The sequence below is a fragment of the Phoxinus phoxinus genome, assembly GCF_949152265.1.
Source record: "Phoxinus phoxinus genome assembly, chromosome: 16".
Lineage (NCBI taxonomy): Eukaryota > Metazoa > Chordata > Actinopteri > Cypriniformes > Leuciscidae > Phoxinus > Phoxinus phoxinus.
Genome location: NC_136891.1, coordinates 4,921,211 through 4,939,023, shown reverse-complemented (window position 1 = coordinate 4,939,023; position 17,813 = coordinate 4,921,211). Strand labels below are relative to the sequence as shown.

Genomic DNA, 17,813 nt, shown 5'->3' with positions numbered 1-17,813 from the left:
GATGTTATGAAACATTGTTGACGTGATGGCGTCATGACGTCGGTGACGTGGCTTGACGGCGGCACGCGGGAAAATTCAGATTGACCACAGAGCAGCAGCGACAGAAACAACGGGTGAGTGACAAAAACAACGATATTAAAGATTTAAGTAAGGAAATAATCGCACATCTACATGATTACTCTGACACATTTATATGAACTATTATCTGATAACATGGTTATGTCGATTGTTTATGTCGATGAGAGCGCTAAAGGTTGTGTGTGTGTTCTGTGGGGTTTTTTAAACACATCAGACTGATTAGCTAAATTAATATCCTCCTAAGTTACACTGTGGGGAAATATAGTTTACTATCTTTAACGGACAGATAATCGATTATCGTTGCATTAGTGTAGTTAATTTGCGTGTTGTGCTTTTGATTATTAGACGGCAGTAACGTTGTTGTGTCCGAATGTAACGTTAATACCATGGTACTTTTAATAGTACCATGGTATTCTCAGAGGTAACGTTACCTTGGAATACTATGTTAACATTATGCTATATATCAAAGTACTGTGGTATTACCATCTAATACCATCACTGTACGTATTTGTATGTTGTTACCTTATTAATATATGTAGGTATTTCAAATAATAGCTTGATACATATCCAAAAATTTATAATATTGTCGTTTCTTAAGTAACGTTACATTTTGTAAATCCTTATCTTGTTGTCACAAGCGCCTGGAAAAGCCATTAAAACATTGGTCAAGTTGAGTTTGAACCTTGATTTGGTGTTAATAAATGCATGTAAGTGTTTGGTTTAAATGTAAATCACTCAATTTCTTAATATGATAATGTGTATTATTGATTTGGGAAGTCTTAATCTACAACCATCACAAGTGGATTATAATAATATACAAGTGTAATGTGTTTTGGAGCAGTAAATATGGCTATGAGGAACGCATCCCGGGTGGAGGTGGAGGGCGAGGTCGAGGAGGAGGAAAGTTTCGGGCCACAACCGGTTTCCCGTCTGGAGGTACGATAGCAGTGGCAGATATGAACACAAACATGGTTTGATGTTTAAATGTTTATTGATGATGATGATGTTGTTGTAAATCTCTCTGCAGCAATGTGGCATTAGCAGCAGTGACATTAAGAAGCTGGAAGATGGTGGTTTTCACACCGTGGAGGCCGTTGCGTACGCGCCCAAGAAAGAGCTGCTGCACATCAAAGGAATCAGTGAAGCCAAAGCCGACAAGATCCTGGTGAGACCGTGGTCACCATTAGCTGTTTTTCCACTGCCGGGACAGTGCGAGCCAGGGCTAACAATGTGCCAGGCGTGGGCCAATAGCCTCATACCTCGAGGCAAGATCAGCGGCTCAGTAACCCCACAGCGATACCCTAAAACACGCTGCCATAGAACGATGTCACACAACCCCACCATTTCAGCAGCAAAAACTGTAGCTTGACCGAAAACTGTATAAAAAGACAACATAAAAATAGACTACATACTTGTTCAGTCGCGCCTGCTACCATTTATTTGTGGTCACAGGAATGCACAAAATAACTCCATTAAGGCTTTTGAGTCCAAAGGCTTACACGTTTAGATCGAGTTTTTATAAAAGATCATGTTTATGTAACATTTCTTTATAAAGGATGAGCATTTCTATCAATTGTGATCTGAGGAGATTTGAGCGATCTCTCTGAAGACTGAAGGCGCTTACGGACAGAAAACGGATACCAGTTAACCAGAGTATATGTCATTTATAGTTGCGTCCCAAATTATGCCCTATAAACTATGCATTTATACACAATGTACTCAACCATATAGTGTAGGGGTTTTATAAGGTTATTTTGTCATTCAACGTCTGAGTCTGATAGCCCCTCTGCTACATAATTAAAGCTGCGACAGTTGAGTGTCCAGTTAATTAAGTGCATCATTCGGGTATTTAAAGTGCACGTTTTCTTTTTGAAAATTTTAGTGTGAGCACTATTTGCACCATTTATACTACAAAATGTCATAGAATCGTGCATAAGTATGCAAATTGGGACCCATCTTATGATGAATGTGGATGCATTAGTCTAGTATCAACAAAGACACAGGGAAGAGACCGATGAAACCTAATTTGAATACGAGTCATACATCGTCTTATGCCCGGTACACATTGTATGATGTTGGGCTGTCCTGGGTGAAAGATCGTGACCAATCATGGTGATTTCTGTGGTCGTGGCTTGTGAAAAAAAGATGGCCTGTGATAGTTTTCTTTTAGTCTCAGACATTTAGCATGATCATCTCACAGTGTGTTTGCTGCTACGACCTACGTTTACTGACAAGCCAAAAAAAATCCAACAGCAAGTGGCGTATTGATCAATGCGACATGGCACTAAAACGTAAAACTTCCTACCTCAAGCTCCATTTGCAAAATTACCTCTTTTCCCTAGTCATGACCACCGTCCATGTTCTTTTTCGCTTCCTCTTTTTTTTTCAGCGCACATAAACACAATTGCCAAAGTCTGATCTTGCTCTATTTGTTTAGTAGCACATGCTAATGTCTTTTTATTCTTCTAAACTAACTTGAGTCGTAGGTGTAGCTTACGACTCAATATGTGTCATCATCGTGCATGTATGTACATGCATGTCGTTCCCAAGGTAATTAGATCCATGTGTACAGTGTGATCTGTAATGAATGATCTTATAGGATTGCCGAAATCACAGATTATATCAGGCATAAAGCAGTTTCCTATATTTTCCATAATCATATGTGTATTTACTGGTGGCACAGTGGCTCAGTGGGTAGCACTAAAAAAAAAATTATTTCCTTTTCCTTTAATCCTTGTCTGGCTTATGCTACACTGAGCAATGCCTGAACTTTGTATTTTGAGCTTTGGATAAAAGCGTCTGGTAAATGTCTTCATGACCCAGTTGGCTCGATTTGGACCAAGGTATAAGCCCCGAAAAGGCCAGATCAAGGCCCAGAAGTGACCGTGGAAACACATCTGGCCCTGACACACACACTAGGACGCTCGCTTTTGGCCCGACAGTGGAAACACGGCTATTGCTATCTGATGTTCTGTGTGTTAGTGATTTGTACAAACCTCTATCTCTGTAACCAACAGACAGAGGCTGCCAAGATGGTTCCCATGGGATTCACCACAGCGACTGAGTTCCACCAGCGCAGAGCTGAAATCATCCAGATCTCCACAGGATCTAAAGAGCTTGATAAACTCCTGCAGGGTGAGACACTGAACTGTCAGAAAATAATACTCTTTACTGAATCACATGATTGAATCTTTCTCCGTCTGTGTTGTGCAGGAGGAATCGAGACGGGATCCATCACTGAGATGTTCGGTGAGTTTCGCACTGGAAAGACGCAGCTGTGTCACACACTGGCCGTCACCTGCCAGGTAACACACTTTTTTTTCCTCCTTTAAAAAAATAAATAATAATAATTAATTATTGTATTCAGCAAGGATTCAATAGATTGATCAAAAGTGACAGTAAAGACTTTTGTGATGTTATAAAAGGTTCTTTTGACCTTTCTATTAATCAATGAATTCTGAAAATGTATCAGTGTTTTTTTTTCCACTGTTTTCAAAATTTTATAGATGATATACCAATGTTTCTTGAGCAGCAAATCAGCATATTAGAAGGATTTCTGAAGGATAGAGTCATGATGCTGAAAATTCATCTTTAAAATAAATGACAAATGATAGGGCAGGGCTTAGATTAAGCCAGGATTAGGCCTTGCTTTCAATCAGGGCATTTAAGTAGCTTTTATAAACGTGCCTTAGAAAAACAATGGCACTGACATTATATGCCAGTGCAAGTTGCTTTCAGTTAAAACAGCTCAAACGTCCATTTTAACCTGGGACTAGCTTAAGCCTTGTCTGTGAAAATGTATGTGTTAACAAGATTTCTGCTTATACTCAGTTTTTTTAAATGTAAATCTGGTAAACACAGTACCTTTCATTTGAGTGTTTTATTAAAATATGAACTTTGCATTTCAGCTGCCCATAGATCAGGGCGGTGGGGAAGGGAAAGCCATGTACATCGACACTGAAGGAACCTTCCGCCCCGAGAGACTGCTGGCTGTAGCGGAGAGGTCAGAGTGTTTCTAAACACTAGAGATGCACCTATTGATCGGCTGGTGACCGGAATTGGCCGATTTTCACGTGATCGGCCATGACCGGCCGGTCAGTCTGATATATGCCGATTTTATGCCAGTCGGGTGCACATGTAGGAAACCACAAGCGTGAGCAGCAGTGAAGCGCGGGTTTCGGTGCCAAGTCTATTTTTGCTGCGCTGCTCACGCTCAAAGTGAAAGCACACTTTTGATTGACAAAATAAATATGATTTCACACAAAAAGTGCCCAAAATGCACAGAATCTGCATGTCTAGTGTGTTTTAACAAGATCTGGAGTAGGCTATGTCAGAAAAAAAAATGAAGACTCAAATATTTATAGAAAATTTGCCAATTTTAACTTGTTTTTATTATTCAGTTTGGGTAAAAGTATGTGTTTTATAAAAAAATATATATATAGAAAATAAATATCTGTGTGTGCTGTAAAGTGGTTAGAAAAATTTAATCTGAATCGGCTAAAATCGGTACCGGCAGATCAAACTTATTGAAAAACCGGAAATCGGAATCGGCCTAGAAAATTGTAATCTGCATCTCTACTAAACACTCATATGAATCTAATATGTGCAAAACATTGAACTCTGTGTTTGGTCCTGTCAGGTACGGGCTGGTGGGCAGTGACGTGCTGGACAATGTGGCGTACGCCAGGGCCTTTAACACAGACCATCAGACGCAGCTGCTGTTTCAGGCGTCCGCTATGATGACTGAGTCCAGGTAACACACACATCCAGCCAGGAACTGCCTCCCGACTGCTTCCGCTCGCTCGACGTGCTGAAGTATTCTCAATCTCTCCTCAGATACGCTCTGCTGATCGTAGACAGCGCGACTGCACTTTACAGGACAGATTACTCTGGGCGAGGAGAGCTGTCCGCGCGTCAGGGGCATCTGGGACGCTTTCTGCGCATGCTGCTGCGTCTCGCCGATGAGGTAAAGCAGCTCTGAATATTTAAGGATTTTTGTCTTTTTTGTTGTTTTTATCGCTTTTATAATAATTTCTTATGTATCTTTTATAATGTTTTACCTTATAAACCTCATTGTACCTCAATTTAGTAATACCCTGTAGAAGCTGTATAACATACAGTATTGAAATAATCCACAAGATGTGCCAAAAGTATTATTATAGTACTATTATAGTTCTTATTTTTATTTTGAATGTTTTATTTTAAATTTAAGTTGAAATGTTAGTAATTTAGTTGTTTTTGCCTTTTTTATTAGTTTTTTTTTTTAGTAACCCTTAAATACTTTATGTATAATTCATTATAACGGTATTCATAATGTACATTATAATGCATTACATCTCTCATTTAAATAATTGTAACCAAAGTTAAAATGCATTATAATATTTGCAGATTCCTTGTTGCGTCTGAAATCGTTTTGTTTGTCATGTATTTTAATGCATTATACTTTCTAAAGTTGTAACCGTGAATCGATAAATATTATAAAGTATAATAACTGGTTATTGTTCTTGAGAACATACAATGCATTATAAAGGTGAGTTACAGGGCATAATTAATACATTAAATATGTAAGGAATAATTGACGACAGGCCGTTGAATTATTATAAAAAATAATGCACACCCGAGGTGGTAATGGTTACACCTCGGGTGTGCATTATTTTTATAATAATTCAACGGTCTGGAGTCAATTATTCCGCTTATACTACAGTTACCACACCTCGAAATATTGTTCAGATGATGTATTTCAAGACGTTTGTAAAGTTTTTGTCATTAAAACGCTCTTGTATGTAGGACTAATTCCTTGCGCATCTAAACCCATGCTCTGTTGCTAATTCCAAAACGTCATTTTAGAGTTAGTAACGGAGGTCTGAGCCGCTGATAGCAGAGTAATGCTGGACACACACTTAACAACTAGAAACATTCTCTGACTGTGAATGCAGCAGATTTTAAACACCGCGCTGTGAACCGACTGAACGCGCTGAAAACGCGTGCATGATTAGTCATGACTCATAAGTATCAAATTACATTCATAACCGGCCTTAGAGAGAAGCATGTGCGTCAATATTATTATTTATTTATTAATTCAATTCGTTTTAATTAATTTGTTCGTTCTTTTTTTCTATTAGTGACAGTAGACTAGAAGACTAATAAATGAAACACAAAGCCCTTTTAACAAGTATAGGCCTATCAATTTTATTTATTTGTTATATTATCTTCAATAATTACGAAAACCCGTGCAACAGGACTATCAATTTATTTAAATATTCAGTTTAATTTTTTATTGATTATATAGGACATTGAAAATTGCAGATCAAGCGCAGGGGCTGCAGTTTCTCTTGTTATGAATTGTATCCTATTGTCCGTTATTACAGTTGACTACGCAAAGTGATATGGAACTGTAATGAGGTCAAGACCTGCCTGGAACTACTTTAGCCGTGCGGTTCCCTGAATATAATTGCACACCTCAGAACGTTCGTCAACCAATCAGATTTAAGCATTCAACGGCCCTGTAGTATAAACTTTTATAATGCATTATATACGGGCTTTTTTTTGTCTATAGTTTTATTTGTTTGTTTATTTTCATACATCAAGTTAAAAAAAGAAATGTTGAGGAATGTTACCTTGGCAACTAGATAAAAAAAAGAATACAAAATTAAGAATGAAAAATAATTTTCGGTTTGTTAACAAAAACATGTTTTTAATGCTTCTATAGGTTAACTATAACCTTGACATGAATTATATATATATATATATAGGTGGTGTCCTGTATTCATTGGCTGCTCCTATATTTAAACTGTCGAACAGCATTTTTTTTAACTTTTCAAATGGATATTGACAAGCAATTTTAAAATGCTTTATAAAAACGCAGTTTAAATGTTGCATTAAAAAACATTTATGAATGTATTACATTTACTTTTTTATAAGTTTTAAATATCTTTTTTAAGTGATTTATTAATTTCTTACATTTAACTGCACTTTTAAACATTAAATAAAAAGAATAAGTTTTAAATATCTTATTTTTTGCATGTTTTATTTACATTTAACTATGCTTTTAAACATTAAACTGTTTAAATAAGTTTGTCAGTTTGAACAGTGTTTTATCTAGTCCTTCATTAGTGTCTTGCATATGACGTGAGCTCATGGTGTGTGTTGTGTCTCGTATGTAGTTTGGCGTGGCCGTCGTCATCACTAACCAGGTGGTAGCACAGGTGGACGGAGCGGCCATGTTTTCTGCAGATCCCAAGAAGCCGATTGGAGGAAACATTCTGGCACACGCATCGACTACTCGGTAAAACTTAGTGGATGATGATTGTGGTGTCGATTGATGCTCTATAGATTAATAATGTCTGTCTCTCGTGTAGATTATACCTGCGGAAGGGTCGAGGTGAGACGAGGATATGTAAGATCTACGACTCCCCATGTTTGCCCGAGTCGGAGGCCATGTTTGCCATTAATCCTGATGGAGTGGGAGATGCCAAAGACTGAAACTTGCGCAGATCAGAGAAACGACTGCACTGCTGTGAGCCATACGAGACCATCAGCAGGAGAAAAGACTCCTTTAACATGCGTTTAGTCTGGAATTATACTTTGGAAAAAGAATGAACCCTCGAGAGTGAAATTCATGGTTTATTTACATGTGAGTGATTGAGCTGGTGTAATTATTTGCTCTTTAGTGTGACGTCGACCTCTTTCTTTGTTATTTACAGCTTTTGTTATATTTGTGTGTTTTGTCTGGACTGAATCTTTTTCTTGTACATAAAACTACCCATAAAGCGTTTTATCTGTTAAACTAATAAAAGTGTGTTTGTTTGAATGTATATGCCAAAAGAGGATTGAACCATTAAAATAGATGAGGGGGAAAAAAACAACAAAAAACTGATAGACAATTGTGGAATTTTATTGTCATATTTCAGGAATTCACTTCATTTCAAAATTAAATCAAACATCATGTAATTGATTAGACGGTTAAATACATAATTTCACAGCATGGTTAAATATAAAAAAAAAAACAAGGAATGATCTGAGTTACTTTCATCTTTTTTAAAAGGAATGAAATGTGGTGTTTATGTAGGAAGGAGATATGTGAACAATAGTAAATTGTTTAGTTAAATATTTAAATATAAAAAAAAATCAGATTTCTGGAGGGAAATTATCCTTTTTTATAACACATCCATCGAAGATATTAAATAAATAAAATAGAGCACATATTTGGTGGAATTAGATCACAGTTTTCGTTAGACCCCAGCCTAATGATCGATACTGCTTTTAGATAGGTCAGCAGTGCTGTCAATCAAAGCCTTCAGCTCCTCCTGTAGAGCAGCGCTGTCCGAATCCTGCAGAAACAGAACAATCATCTGAGAAAATTAAAACTACAACAAAAAATGTCACATGATGAATCCAAATGCTGCTAATCCTGGTGATACTAATAATGCCCTGTTTACAGCTGGTATTGAGATGCGTTTTGGTCGATCGGATCACAAGTGGACGACACTAAATAATACAGGAGTAAATGGGGTCTACTAGGTTTTGAGCTTGTCCACTTTCAGAGATAGTTTGAAAACACATTCACCCGGATTGCTTTTGAAGTGTAAACGCTCATGTGACCGAATGTGTTCAAACAGCCACAAAAGACCGTCTAAAAGGAAGACATCAGGAATGGTGAGAGAACGTTGAGCTTGGAACGTTTTTCATCTTCAAACCAAACTTGGGTCTCCAGCCGACAGTTTAAATCCCGTCTGGCTAGTGCGCTTCTCATAATGTTTACATGTTAGGTCAACATTATGAGAAGCGCACTAGCCAGACGGGATTTAAACTGTCGGCTGGAGACCCAAGTTTGGTTTGAAGATGAAAAACGTTCCAAGCTCAACGTTCTCTCACCATTCCTGATGTCTAACACACACTCCGCGTTCGGCAGGTCTTGCGGCTGTCAGAGCAGAAACTAAAGATGATGCTCTCTGTGTGTTGTTCTGTTGTCTCAGGTCGCGTTCATGTGTAAATTGCGTGAGCTTATTTTAGATTAGATCGAAAGATCTGAAAAAACCCCACAGATTTACCCGCCCATAGACCCTCCCCTCGAAGAAATCAGGACAGAAGTGTTTGAAAGTGAACAAAAGAGACGGATTAAAACACCAGGTGTAAACGGATATGTGTCTCCCTCGTCTACCTGTGATCCAATCCTAAAGGACAATTCCAGCACAAAATGAACCTAGGGGTAATTAACACATGGTTACAGAGTCGACCGTTCTCTGTGATGTGTTTTCATGATAATCGAATGTAAAGAGTTTTATCTCTAAAAACATATTAGCTTATAACGCTAGTATATGGGGCATCGAATATAAGTAAAAATAAATCGCTAGTTAATACCACTAACAAGGCTCAAAATACAAAATCTCGACCAGTCGAACCATGAACGCTGCGCTACGTGAGATGAACTGACTTAAACCTATCGACCAGCTCACTTAGTACAGTGTTCGTGGCTCGACTGGTCGAGACTGTTTTCCAAGATGGCTCCTGCCTGTATACGCATAATGTACTGTCTTTATAAAGTATCTTCTTATTAAACTGTCTGTACTCTTACAAAGTTCTCAATGCTTCGGTTTGCATGTAGGGACCCTCATTATGCTACCGTGTTAGTGTGAGGCTATTTTGAGCCTTGTTAGTGGTATTAACTAGCGATTTATTTTTACTTATATTCGATGCCCCATATACTAGCGTTATAAGCTAATCTGTTTTTAGAGATAAAACTCTTTACATTCGATTAAACATCCCAGAGAACGGTCGACTCGGTAACCATGTGTTAATTACCCCTAGGTTCATTTTGTGCCGGAATTGTCCTTTAATAGCAGGTGTAAACAGGGCCGCAGAGTACGAATGCACTTCACCTCATTTGCTCCTGCTGGTGTGCTCAGAGATAACTGGACCCAGTTTCTGGCCTCTGACAGGTTTCCGAGCTCCTTATGACACTGAAAACAAAAGGATATAAATGCATCTTACAAATCACAAAGATTTAAAGGCATAGAGGTCTGGAATGACACAAGGCATTTTCAGATGAACTGTCCCTTTAAGAGAATGACACGTCTTGAAGAATAACCCCATTATGTGTTGTGTGGACAATAGTTACCTTGGCGATATAGAGCCGGACTGTTTTAGAGAATCCAGGATTTAACTCTTCCGCCTAGAGATCGGACAATCGGAAACATCAGAGCACGTTTGATGAAGCTGTAAATCTCAGATCCATATCCTTTCATAATACTGATCGAAGACTAGCAACCAATCGATACCTTGAGGAAGTTCTCCAAAGCTTCATTCAGTGAGGATGTAGGAGGAGTTTCATAAAGTGTGGCGGCAGCTTTCCTCTCCAACCAACCCAGAGAGCTCACCTACAACACACACACACACACACACACACACCTCATGAGGGTTTGGTACAGTCGTCTGAAAGTGGTTAGCATTCTCTCACGGTAGGTTTACATGCATCCAATCAAAAAACACTTTCATTTTCTCATAATATACACTGCAGCATCAGCTCTGTTCTCAGTGTCTGAAATGGTTCGATGAAGGATTCAGTCTCTCTAAACCCCTTCTTTCTGAGAGCTTACTCTGCTCTGATTGGTCAGAAGGCCCAGTCTGTTTTACAGTGCGTGACAGAAACCAAATGCGATTACCATATCTGAATTTCAGCACCAGATCTTCCACAGCACTTGTAAACAGTGATAGGAACAGTAACGAGGGCGTTGTTGTTCATGGGCAGCCAATAAAGACCATAGGTGGGCATTATGCAAATTTGTTACAAATCTACATAGGTTCAAGCAGGAAGTAAGACTGGAATTACTGACGACTGGTTTCAGGTCGTATCAGTTCTTTCTTTTGGGAGACAATAACTTTTATCTTTGAATGTTTGCAGACCTTTTACGTTCACAAACAGTTATATTACACACTAAATGAAAGGTAATATCTGAAAAAGCGCAATAGGGGCATGGTAATTATTGCTGAGATTGTTTCACCAACTGACCTCTAAACACCAGCGGCCGAGCAGGTAGAAACAGGTCGGGTCATCGTCACGCAGAGCCAAAGCTCGATCCAAATGCTCCTGTCAGAACATCCCGGAACAAACACAGCCATTAAACACACGCCTGACGTCAATGAAGGAAGACACTCGTGTTCATCTGAGACACTGAAGCACCACTGGCTCACCTTCAGAACACGGCCGCTTTTCAGTTTTCCGTGAATGCTCTCGTACTGTGAAGACCAGCGTGCGAGGACGGCAAACCTGACAGAGAGTGCCGATGTATCATGTATTATTAACTAGACATTATAAATCATATCATACAGCAGAGGTGAAGGGTATGGAAGCTGGTTTTTACCAAGGAATAAAAAAATATATAAAAAGGTAATAACTTTTTATCTCACAATTCCAAGTATATTTCTCATAATTACGAGTTAATATCACACAATTCTACATTTATTTCTTACAATTTTTGAGTTTACATCTCACAATTCAGATTTTTTTCTCACAATTACGAGTTTATATCTCACAATTCTGACTTTTTTCTTAAAGGTGCCCTAGAATGTGTTGAAATAATATTTTAATTTTGTCCCTGATATCTACATAGAGGGTTTGTGGCTTAAAAAGCCATTTAAAATGTCCAGAAAAGGTTTTACAGGTCAATTTCCAACCCTATAAATTGGCCCTGGAATGAAATGGTCTGTTTTTACCTTATTTGGAAGGGTCATGAATAGTAATGAGGAGTTCTGCTCTGATTGGCTCTTTCACAGCAAGCGTCAATGGCAGAGGAGAAAACACGCGTAATATCAAAATACTACTGTTATCGTGTCACGAAATGTAATTCTAAGAGTGTTTCAGTCGAGAATGTAGTTGTTTAAAGGTCAAATCTGTGGTTTATTTATAAAGATAGCGCCTATTTGAAAAATATATCTGACGTTTTCGGAGTTGTGAGATCCAGGCGATCACCGGGCGTTCAGCGCTCAATAACCCCGACTGGAACAACTTTTCCTCGGCTAGTGCTTCTGATGTTTGCCGCTGGCTCTGGTGTCTCTAGTCTAGTGGTTAAACATGAGATATTATGTGTCTTGTGTATATCTAACGGGCGATCTTTGGTCTCATTAATCTATAATTTGTTCCATGGCAACTCGTTTTGGCTGAGGGCAAAGTGAAGTTTCATAATTGTATATATTTAGGCTATTTAACTTGAGCTATAGGCTATTTTAAGCTGACTTATGTTTGACTAAATTGTTTGCTTTATTTATTTTTATTTACTTATACTTTTATACTGGATATCAGATCATTAAAACTGACATTTAACAAAAAGAGTCAATTGTGTAATTTTATTTTAGGCTGACAGTTATATATTTTAATATATATTTTTTATATTTATTTTATTATACATTCTCTTCACTGTACATGTATAATAAAATAAAATGACACAACCCCGTCTCTGTTTTTTAAATGTCAGTTTTAATGTTCAATAATGTTTCATAAAAGAAGCAGGGTTGCGTTTTATATTTCGTGTTGTTATAAATATATGCAGTGAAGATAATCAATGTACACGTTGCCTGAACCACATTTGTGTGGCCATTTAATGTGTTAAAGATTTTTTTTTTTTAAATGAAAAGAGGCAGAGTGTTGTTTTATACCATATTTCGTTTTTGTTGCCTAAAATATACAAAAAGAGATAACCGGAGTAGCCAGAGCGTGCTGAGTGACGCGATCAACAACGCCGCTGTCCCATTTGCAGAATAACCGGACTTGCGTCCTCTCGTCCTCGGGAGTTCGTTCTCCTAAGTCGAACTTGGCAAGTCTGAACTACCAAGGACGCAAGTCCGAAGTTTGCGTACTTTGTATTGAGAAACGGCCTCGGTGTACAATCGTATATGTTTGAGCCGGTTTCAGACGACGATGCAGAGTTTGAGGAACAAGCGGTTGTTTGTAGAATGCAAATGGACGTTTCGGAGTGGTAAGTTTATTCATTATTTTCAGTACGAACTTAACAGTCACGTGTGTGTGTGTGTATGTGCGTTCGTTCGTTCGTGCGTGCGTGTGTGTGTGTCTGTGTGCGTGTGTGTCTGTGTGCGTGTGTGTGTGTGCTTCACCTGCGCAGCGCAGTTCTGTGTAGCACGTATATCTCTGAAAGGGCTTTGCTTATGCAAATTTTGGAGGCGTACATATTAATGATCCCATCGGTTACGTCACAGTAGGTGTTATGTGGAGATTCGCCCGTTTTTCAGGGGTGTTTTTCAAAAACGAGATTTAAACAAGAAGGAGAAAACAATAGTGTTTGAAACTCACTGTATGTCATGTCCATGTACTAAACTATTGTTATTTAACTATGGCAAGTTAAATTCAATTTCACATTCTAGGGCACCTTTAAAATTAGAAAGTTATATCTCACAATTCAGATTTTTTTCTCACAATTACGAGTTTATATCTCACAATTCTGACTTTTTTCTCACAATTACGAGTTTATATCTCACAATTCTGACTTTTTTCTTACAATTAGAAAGTTATATCTCACAATTCTGACTTTTTTCTCACAATTACGAGTTTATATCTCACAATTCTGACTTTTTTCTCACAATTAGAAAGTTATCTCACAATTCAGATTTTTTTCTCACAATTACGAGTTTATATCTCACAATTCTGACTTTTTTCTCACAATTACGAGTTTATATCTCACAATTCTGACTTTTTTCTTACAATTAGAAAGTTATATCTCACAATTCTGACTTTTTTCTCACAATTACGAGTTTATATCTCACAATTCTGACTTTTTTCTCACAATTAGAAAGTTATATCTCACAATTCTGACTTTTTTCTCACAATTACGAGTTTATATCTCACAATTCAGATTTTTTTCTCACAATTACGAGTTTATATCTCACAATTCTGACTTTTTTCTTACAATTAGAAAGTTATATCTCACAATTCAGATTTTTTTCTCACAATTACGAGTTTATATCTCACAATTCTGACTTTTTTCTCACAATTAGAAAGTTATATCTCACAATTCTGACTTTTTTCTCACAATTACGAGTTTATATCTCACAATTCTGACTTTTTTCTCACAATTAGAAAGTTATATCTCACAATTCTGACTTTTTTCTCACAATTACGAGTTTATATCTCACAATTCTGACTTTTTTCTCACAATTAGAAAGTTATATCTCACAATTCTGACTTTTTTCTCACAATTACGAGTTTATATCTCACAATTCAGATTTTTTTCTCACAATTACGAGTTTATATCTCACAATTCTTACTTTTTTCTTACAATTAGAAAGTTATATCTCACAATTTAGATTTTTTTCTCACAATTACGAGTTTATATCTCACAATTCTGACTTTTTTCTTACAATTAGAAAGTTATATCTCACAATTCAGACTTTTTTCTCACAATTACGAGTTTATATCTCACAATTCAGAATTGAATTGCAATTCTTGCAATTCTAAATTTATATATAAACTACGGTAAAAAAAGAGGCAGAATTGTGAGAAAAGTTGTGATTACCTTTTTAAATGTTTTTATTCTGTGGCAGAAACGAGCTTCCATAGAAGAAAGTGTGTGTTGTTTTCATACCACTTGTGACAATCTGCACTCAGTCCATTCCTCATCAGCGCTGTCTCGGCTTCATAATGACCTTAAGTGTCAAAAGGTCAAAGGTCAGTGCATTTACAGTACATTATAAGCTGCAATCCAATTAATATGGTCCCGAGAGAGTGTTTAATGCTTCCTAATTTAGGATGCTCAGCAGGGGATGTTTTCTATGCATTTGCAGTGACTCTCTCACAGATCATGATGTTAGGATGTGTAGTCCACTTCCTAGTGTGTGACTGGAAAGGAATGCCATGTAATATTTCCTCACCTTGCTCTGCGTAGCTTCTCTTTTCTTCTCTGCTGTCTGTGGTCTCACACATGTCGCTGTAGGCGCGAGCCAGTCGCCACATGAACTCCATGTTATCAGCATACTGACACATGCACAAAGAAACACAATTTTTATTACAATTGATGATTCAGCTTTAATTTTTTTGTTTTATCATTTCAAAGTATATTTTGTGAAATACATTGTTTGAACAGTGTAATTATGCTATTTTTTTTATTTTATTTTTTAAATACTTAAAGCTGAATTTTCAGTCTTCGGTGTCACGTGATCCTTCAGAAATCATGCTGATTTGCTGCTCAAGAAACATCTCTTATGCGTTTTAACGTTATTATCATTAAATATATGCTCTCTAGATATCAGTCACTCACCAGTGGTCTGTTCTCCGTCAGCAGCTTGAAGCCCTCTGCTTTTTTCCCAGAGTCCCCTGCATGCAGTAGATCACACTGGGCGAGCAGGAGGGAGAGTTCAGGGCTGGGACTGTCTGTTAAAGTGTCCACCATTAACCCGGCGTCTTCATCATCCTCCTCCTCGAGCTGCGAATCGTCCTGTTGAAGCGTGAGCACCGTGGCACAGCTCTGCTCTTCCTCCTCATCCGAGTCTCTGGCGTCGTCCTCCCCGTCTTTATCCGTCTCTCTGTCCGTGTAGTCGGACTCAGCGTTGGAATATGCCGTGGCGTATCTGTGGAAGAGCTCAATTGCTGAAATGCACACAACCTCGAGAGCTACGCAGCGTCCTGTATAAACACAAACACAAACGTCAAGTGTGACGGCTCTGTGACATACCCGACTTCACTGTCGTCATATTGACTGGCGAACCCGGCACTGGCGGTGAAATAAATGGAGCTGGAGCTCACAGATTCAGAGCGTTCCCTCGGCAAGAGCGTCCGCCGACGCCGCGATCTCTGACTCTCCTCCACAGTCTTCCTGAAAAGAGAGAGACTCAGATGAGACAAGTGAGTCAGAAAAAAGAAGAGAGAGAATGGAGACAAGAGAGACTCAAATGAGATGAGAGAGTCCAATGAGACAGGAGATACACTCAGATGAGACAAGGGAAAGTCAGAAGAAACAAGAGAGAGAAAAAGAGGAGAAGAAAGTCAGCTGAGACAATGGAGACTCAAATGTGGCAGAAGAGTCTGATGAGACAAGTGTAAGGCCCCGATCACACCTGGTGCGTTTTTTAGCAGTGAGAGGCGCCTTTTTTTAAAAGGGTGGTAAAATGCCATTTTTACAAGATGTTAAATCAATAGACAATGGAGATAGAAATGAGACAAGAGTCAAGTGAGACAGTAGGGAGACTCAGATGAGACAAGTGAAAGTAAGATGAGACAAGAGAGAGAATAAGATGAGAAAAGAGGAAAACAAATGAGACAAGAGAGTCAGATGAGACAGTAGGGAGACTCAGATGAGAAAAGAGGAAGAAGAAACAAGAAAGAGAATGAGAGAAGAGGAGTCAGCTGAGACAATGGAGACTTAAATGAGACGCGTCAGGTGAGACCGTAGGGAGACACAGAAGAGACAAGTGAAAGTAAGATGAAACAAGAGAGAGAATGAGAGGAGAGAGACAGTCAGATGAGACAGGAGAGAGACTCAAATGAGACAAGAGAGTCGAGTGAGACATAAGGTAGACTAGAGAGAGAATACGATGAGAAAAGAGGAAGTCAAATGAGACAAGAGATAAGTTGTTCAGAATAAGCAAAAAAGAGAATGAGAGGAGGAAGTCAGCTGAGACAATGGAGACTTAAATGAGACGCGTCAGGTGAGACAGGAGAGACAGTCAGATGAGACAGAGTCAGATGAGACGGAGTCAGATGAGACGGAGTCAGATGAGACGGAGTCAGATGAGACAGAGTCAGATGAGACAGAGTCAGATGAGACGGAGTCAGATGAGACGGAGTCAGATGAGACAGAGTCAGATGAGACAGAGTCAGATGAGACAGAGTCAGATGAGACAGAGTCAGATGAGACAGAGTCAGATGAGACAGGACGGAGACTCAAATGAGTTGAGGTGACTGATGCCATGTGGGATGACAGGGGATCAGGTGAGAAGAAACACTGATCACACACTTCACATCTTCAGCGATGGTGGTGGTGATGTCCCTCAGACCCTCACGCAGCTCTGCGATCTCATTCCTCAGACTGGACACACTCTTCATCACCTCATCCAGAGTCTTCTTCAGTTCCACATGCTGCTCAGGAGACAAACCCCTCACTGCTGCAGAAAGAGCCGCAGAGTCCACTGAACACACACACACACACACAGAGTAACTCTTCAGTGTCATATACATGTGTATAGTGTGCCAGGTCATATTTAACGTGTAATATACACAAAACAGAGAGAACATAATGATGATGTATATGGTGTTTTTGGTCCATACCTGCGTCATTCTGCGACCCGGAGCTCGCGCTGTGCACCATCATGCGTCTGTGTCTCCGTCTGAGAGCCTCTTTAATGATCAATAAAGCGACCAGGCCGGTGCTGAGAGTCACACTGACTCCGAGACCGATCAGTGCGTTCCTACCGAACCAGCTCATCGTGTCCTGTCTGTAAAACCCCCCTGAATCCTCCTGTGTATCAGTACATCTGCGTTTCTCTCGCGCGGACCTAACGCGCTGGCACTTTATTCATATTTATACATGCTACAAACACGGCTCCGGCTCATCATCTCACTCTCGATTATTTAATGTATCCCTAAATATCTGAACCGCATCAAACTCTCGCCTTTTGACAGTTGAAGACATGCGTGTTTTTGTGTTATGTGTGTGTGAGAGAGCGCGAGTGTGTAAGTGGGCGCATTAGCGCAACCTGGCGGACAGGAGGTTTGACGCTAAAATTGTTTTCCA

The 17,813-nt window shown here is 38.9% G+C and overlaps 2 protein-coding genes across 9 annotated transcripts; one reads left to right on the top strand and one right to left on the bottom strand.

Annotated features, from left to right (window-relative positions):
- Window positions 1-8: 8 nt before the first annotated feature.
- rad51 (RAD51 recombinase) lies at window positions 9-8,160 on the top strand. Of its 6 annotated transcripts, none has more exons than XM_079639255.1 (11): window positions 150-253; window positions 717-785; window positions 920-1,014; window positions 1,106-1,243; window positions 3,096-3,213; window positions 3,292-3,383; window positions 3,987-4,081; window positions 4,718-4,831; window positions 4,915-5,044; window positions 7,242-7,363; window positions 7,437-7,970. In XM_079639255.1, the coding sequence occupies exons 1-11, from the start codon at window positions 172-174 to the stop codon at window positions 7,558-7,560; spliced, it is 1,179 nt and encodes a 392-aa protein (XP_079495381.1). In that variant the 5' UTR covers window positions 150-171; the 3' UTR covers window positions 7,561-7,970. The 6 variants fall into 6 exon arrangements, with proteins under 6 accessions (XP_079495382.1, XP_079495383.1, XP_079495385.1 ...); XM_079639258.1 differs by having other exon boundaries at window positions 150-309; window positions 714-785; XM_079639260.1 differs by having other exon boundaries at window positions 204-499.
- rmdn3 (regulator of microtubule dynamics 3) lies at window positions 8,132-17,788 on the bottom strand. Of its 3 annotated transcripts, none has more exons than XM_079639252.1 (12): window positions 17,348-17,788; window positions 17,037-17,208; window positions 15,756-15,896; window positions 15,342-15,651; window positions 14,956-15,058; window positions 14,670-14,730; window positions 11,269-11,344; window positions 11,087-11,164; window positions 10,356-10,454; window positions 10,196-10,249; window positions 9,957-10,037; window positions 8,132-8,408 (listed from the first exon to the last, which is right to left on the bottom strand). In XM_079639252.1, the coding sequence occupies exons 1-12, from the start codon at window positions 17,502-17,504 to the stop codon at window positions 8,322-8,324; spliced, it is 1,419 nt and encodes a 472-aa protein (XP_079495378.1). In that variant the 5' UTR covers window positions 17,505-17,788; the 3' UTR covers window positions 8,132-8,321. The 3 variants fall into 3 exon arrangements, with proteins under 3 accessions (XP_079495378.1, XP_079495379.1, XP_079495380.1); XM_079639253.1 differs by having other exon boundaries at window positions 17,037-17,184; window positions 17,348-17,786; XM_079639254.1 differs by lacking the exons at window positions 17,037-17,208; window positions 17,348-17,788 and adding an exon at window positions 16,105-16,329 and having other exon boundaries at window positions 15,756-15,948.
- Window positions 17,789-17,813: the final 25 nt, after the last annotated feature.

Bases quoted from the DNA above. Each gene is read 5' to 3' on its own strand.
- rad51 (XM_079639255.1), top strand. From the start codon at position 172: ATGATTACTCTGACACATTTATATGAACTATTATCTGATAACATGGTT. The intron at 786-919 runs GTAAGTGTTTGG...GTTTTGGAGCAG, and splicing joins TTTGGTGTTAATAAATGCAT to TAAATATGGCTATGAGGAAC. The intron at 4,832-4,914 runs GTAACACACACA...ATCTCTCCTCAG, and splicing joins GCTATGATGACTGAGTCCAG to ATACGCTCTGCTGATCGTAG.
- rmdn3 (XM_079639252.1), bottom strand. From the start codon at position 17,504: ATGAGCTGGTTCGGTAGGAACGCACTGATCGGTCTCGGAGTCAGTGTG. The intron at 17,209-17,347 runs GTATGGACCAAA...GTGTGTGTTCAG, and splicing joins CGGGTCGCAGAATGACGCAG to TGGACTCTGCGGCTCTTTCT. The intron at 10,455-11,086 runs GTCAGTTGGTGA...TGTGTGTTGTAG, and splicing joins TCGGCCGCTGGTGTTTAGAG to GTGAGCTCTCTGGGTTGGTT.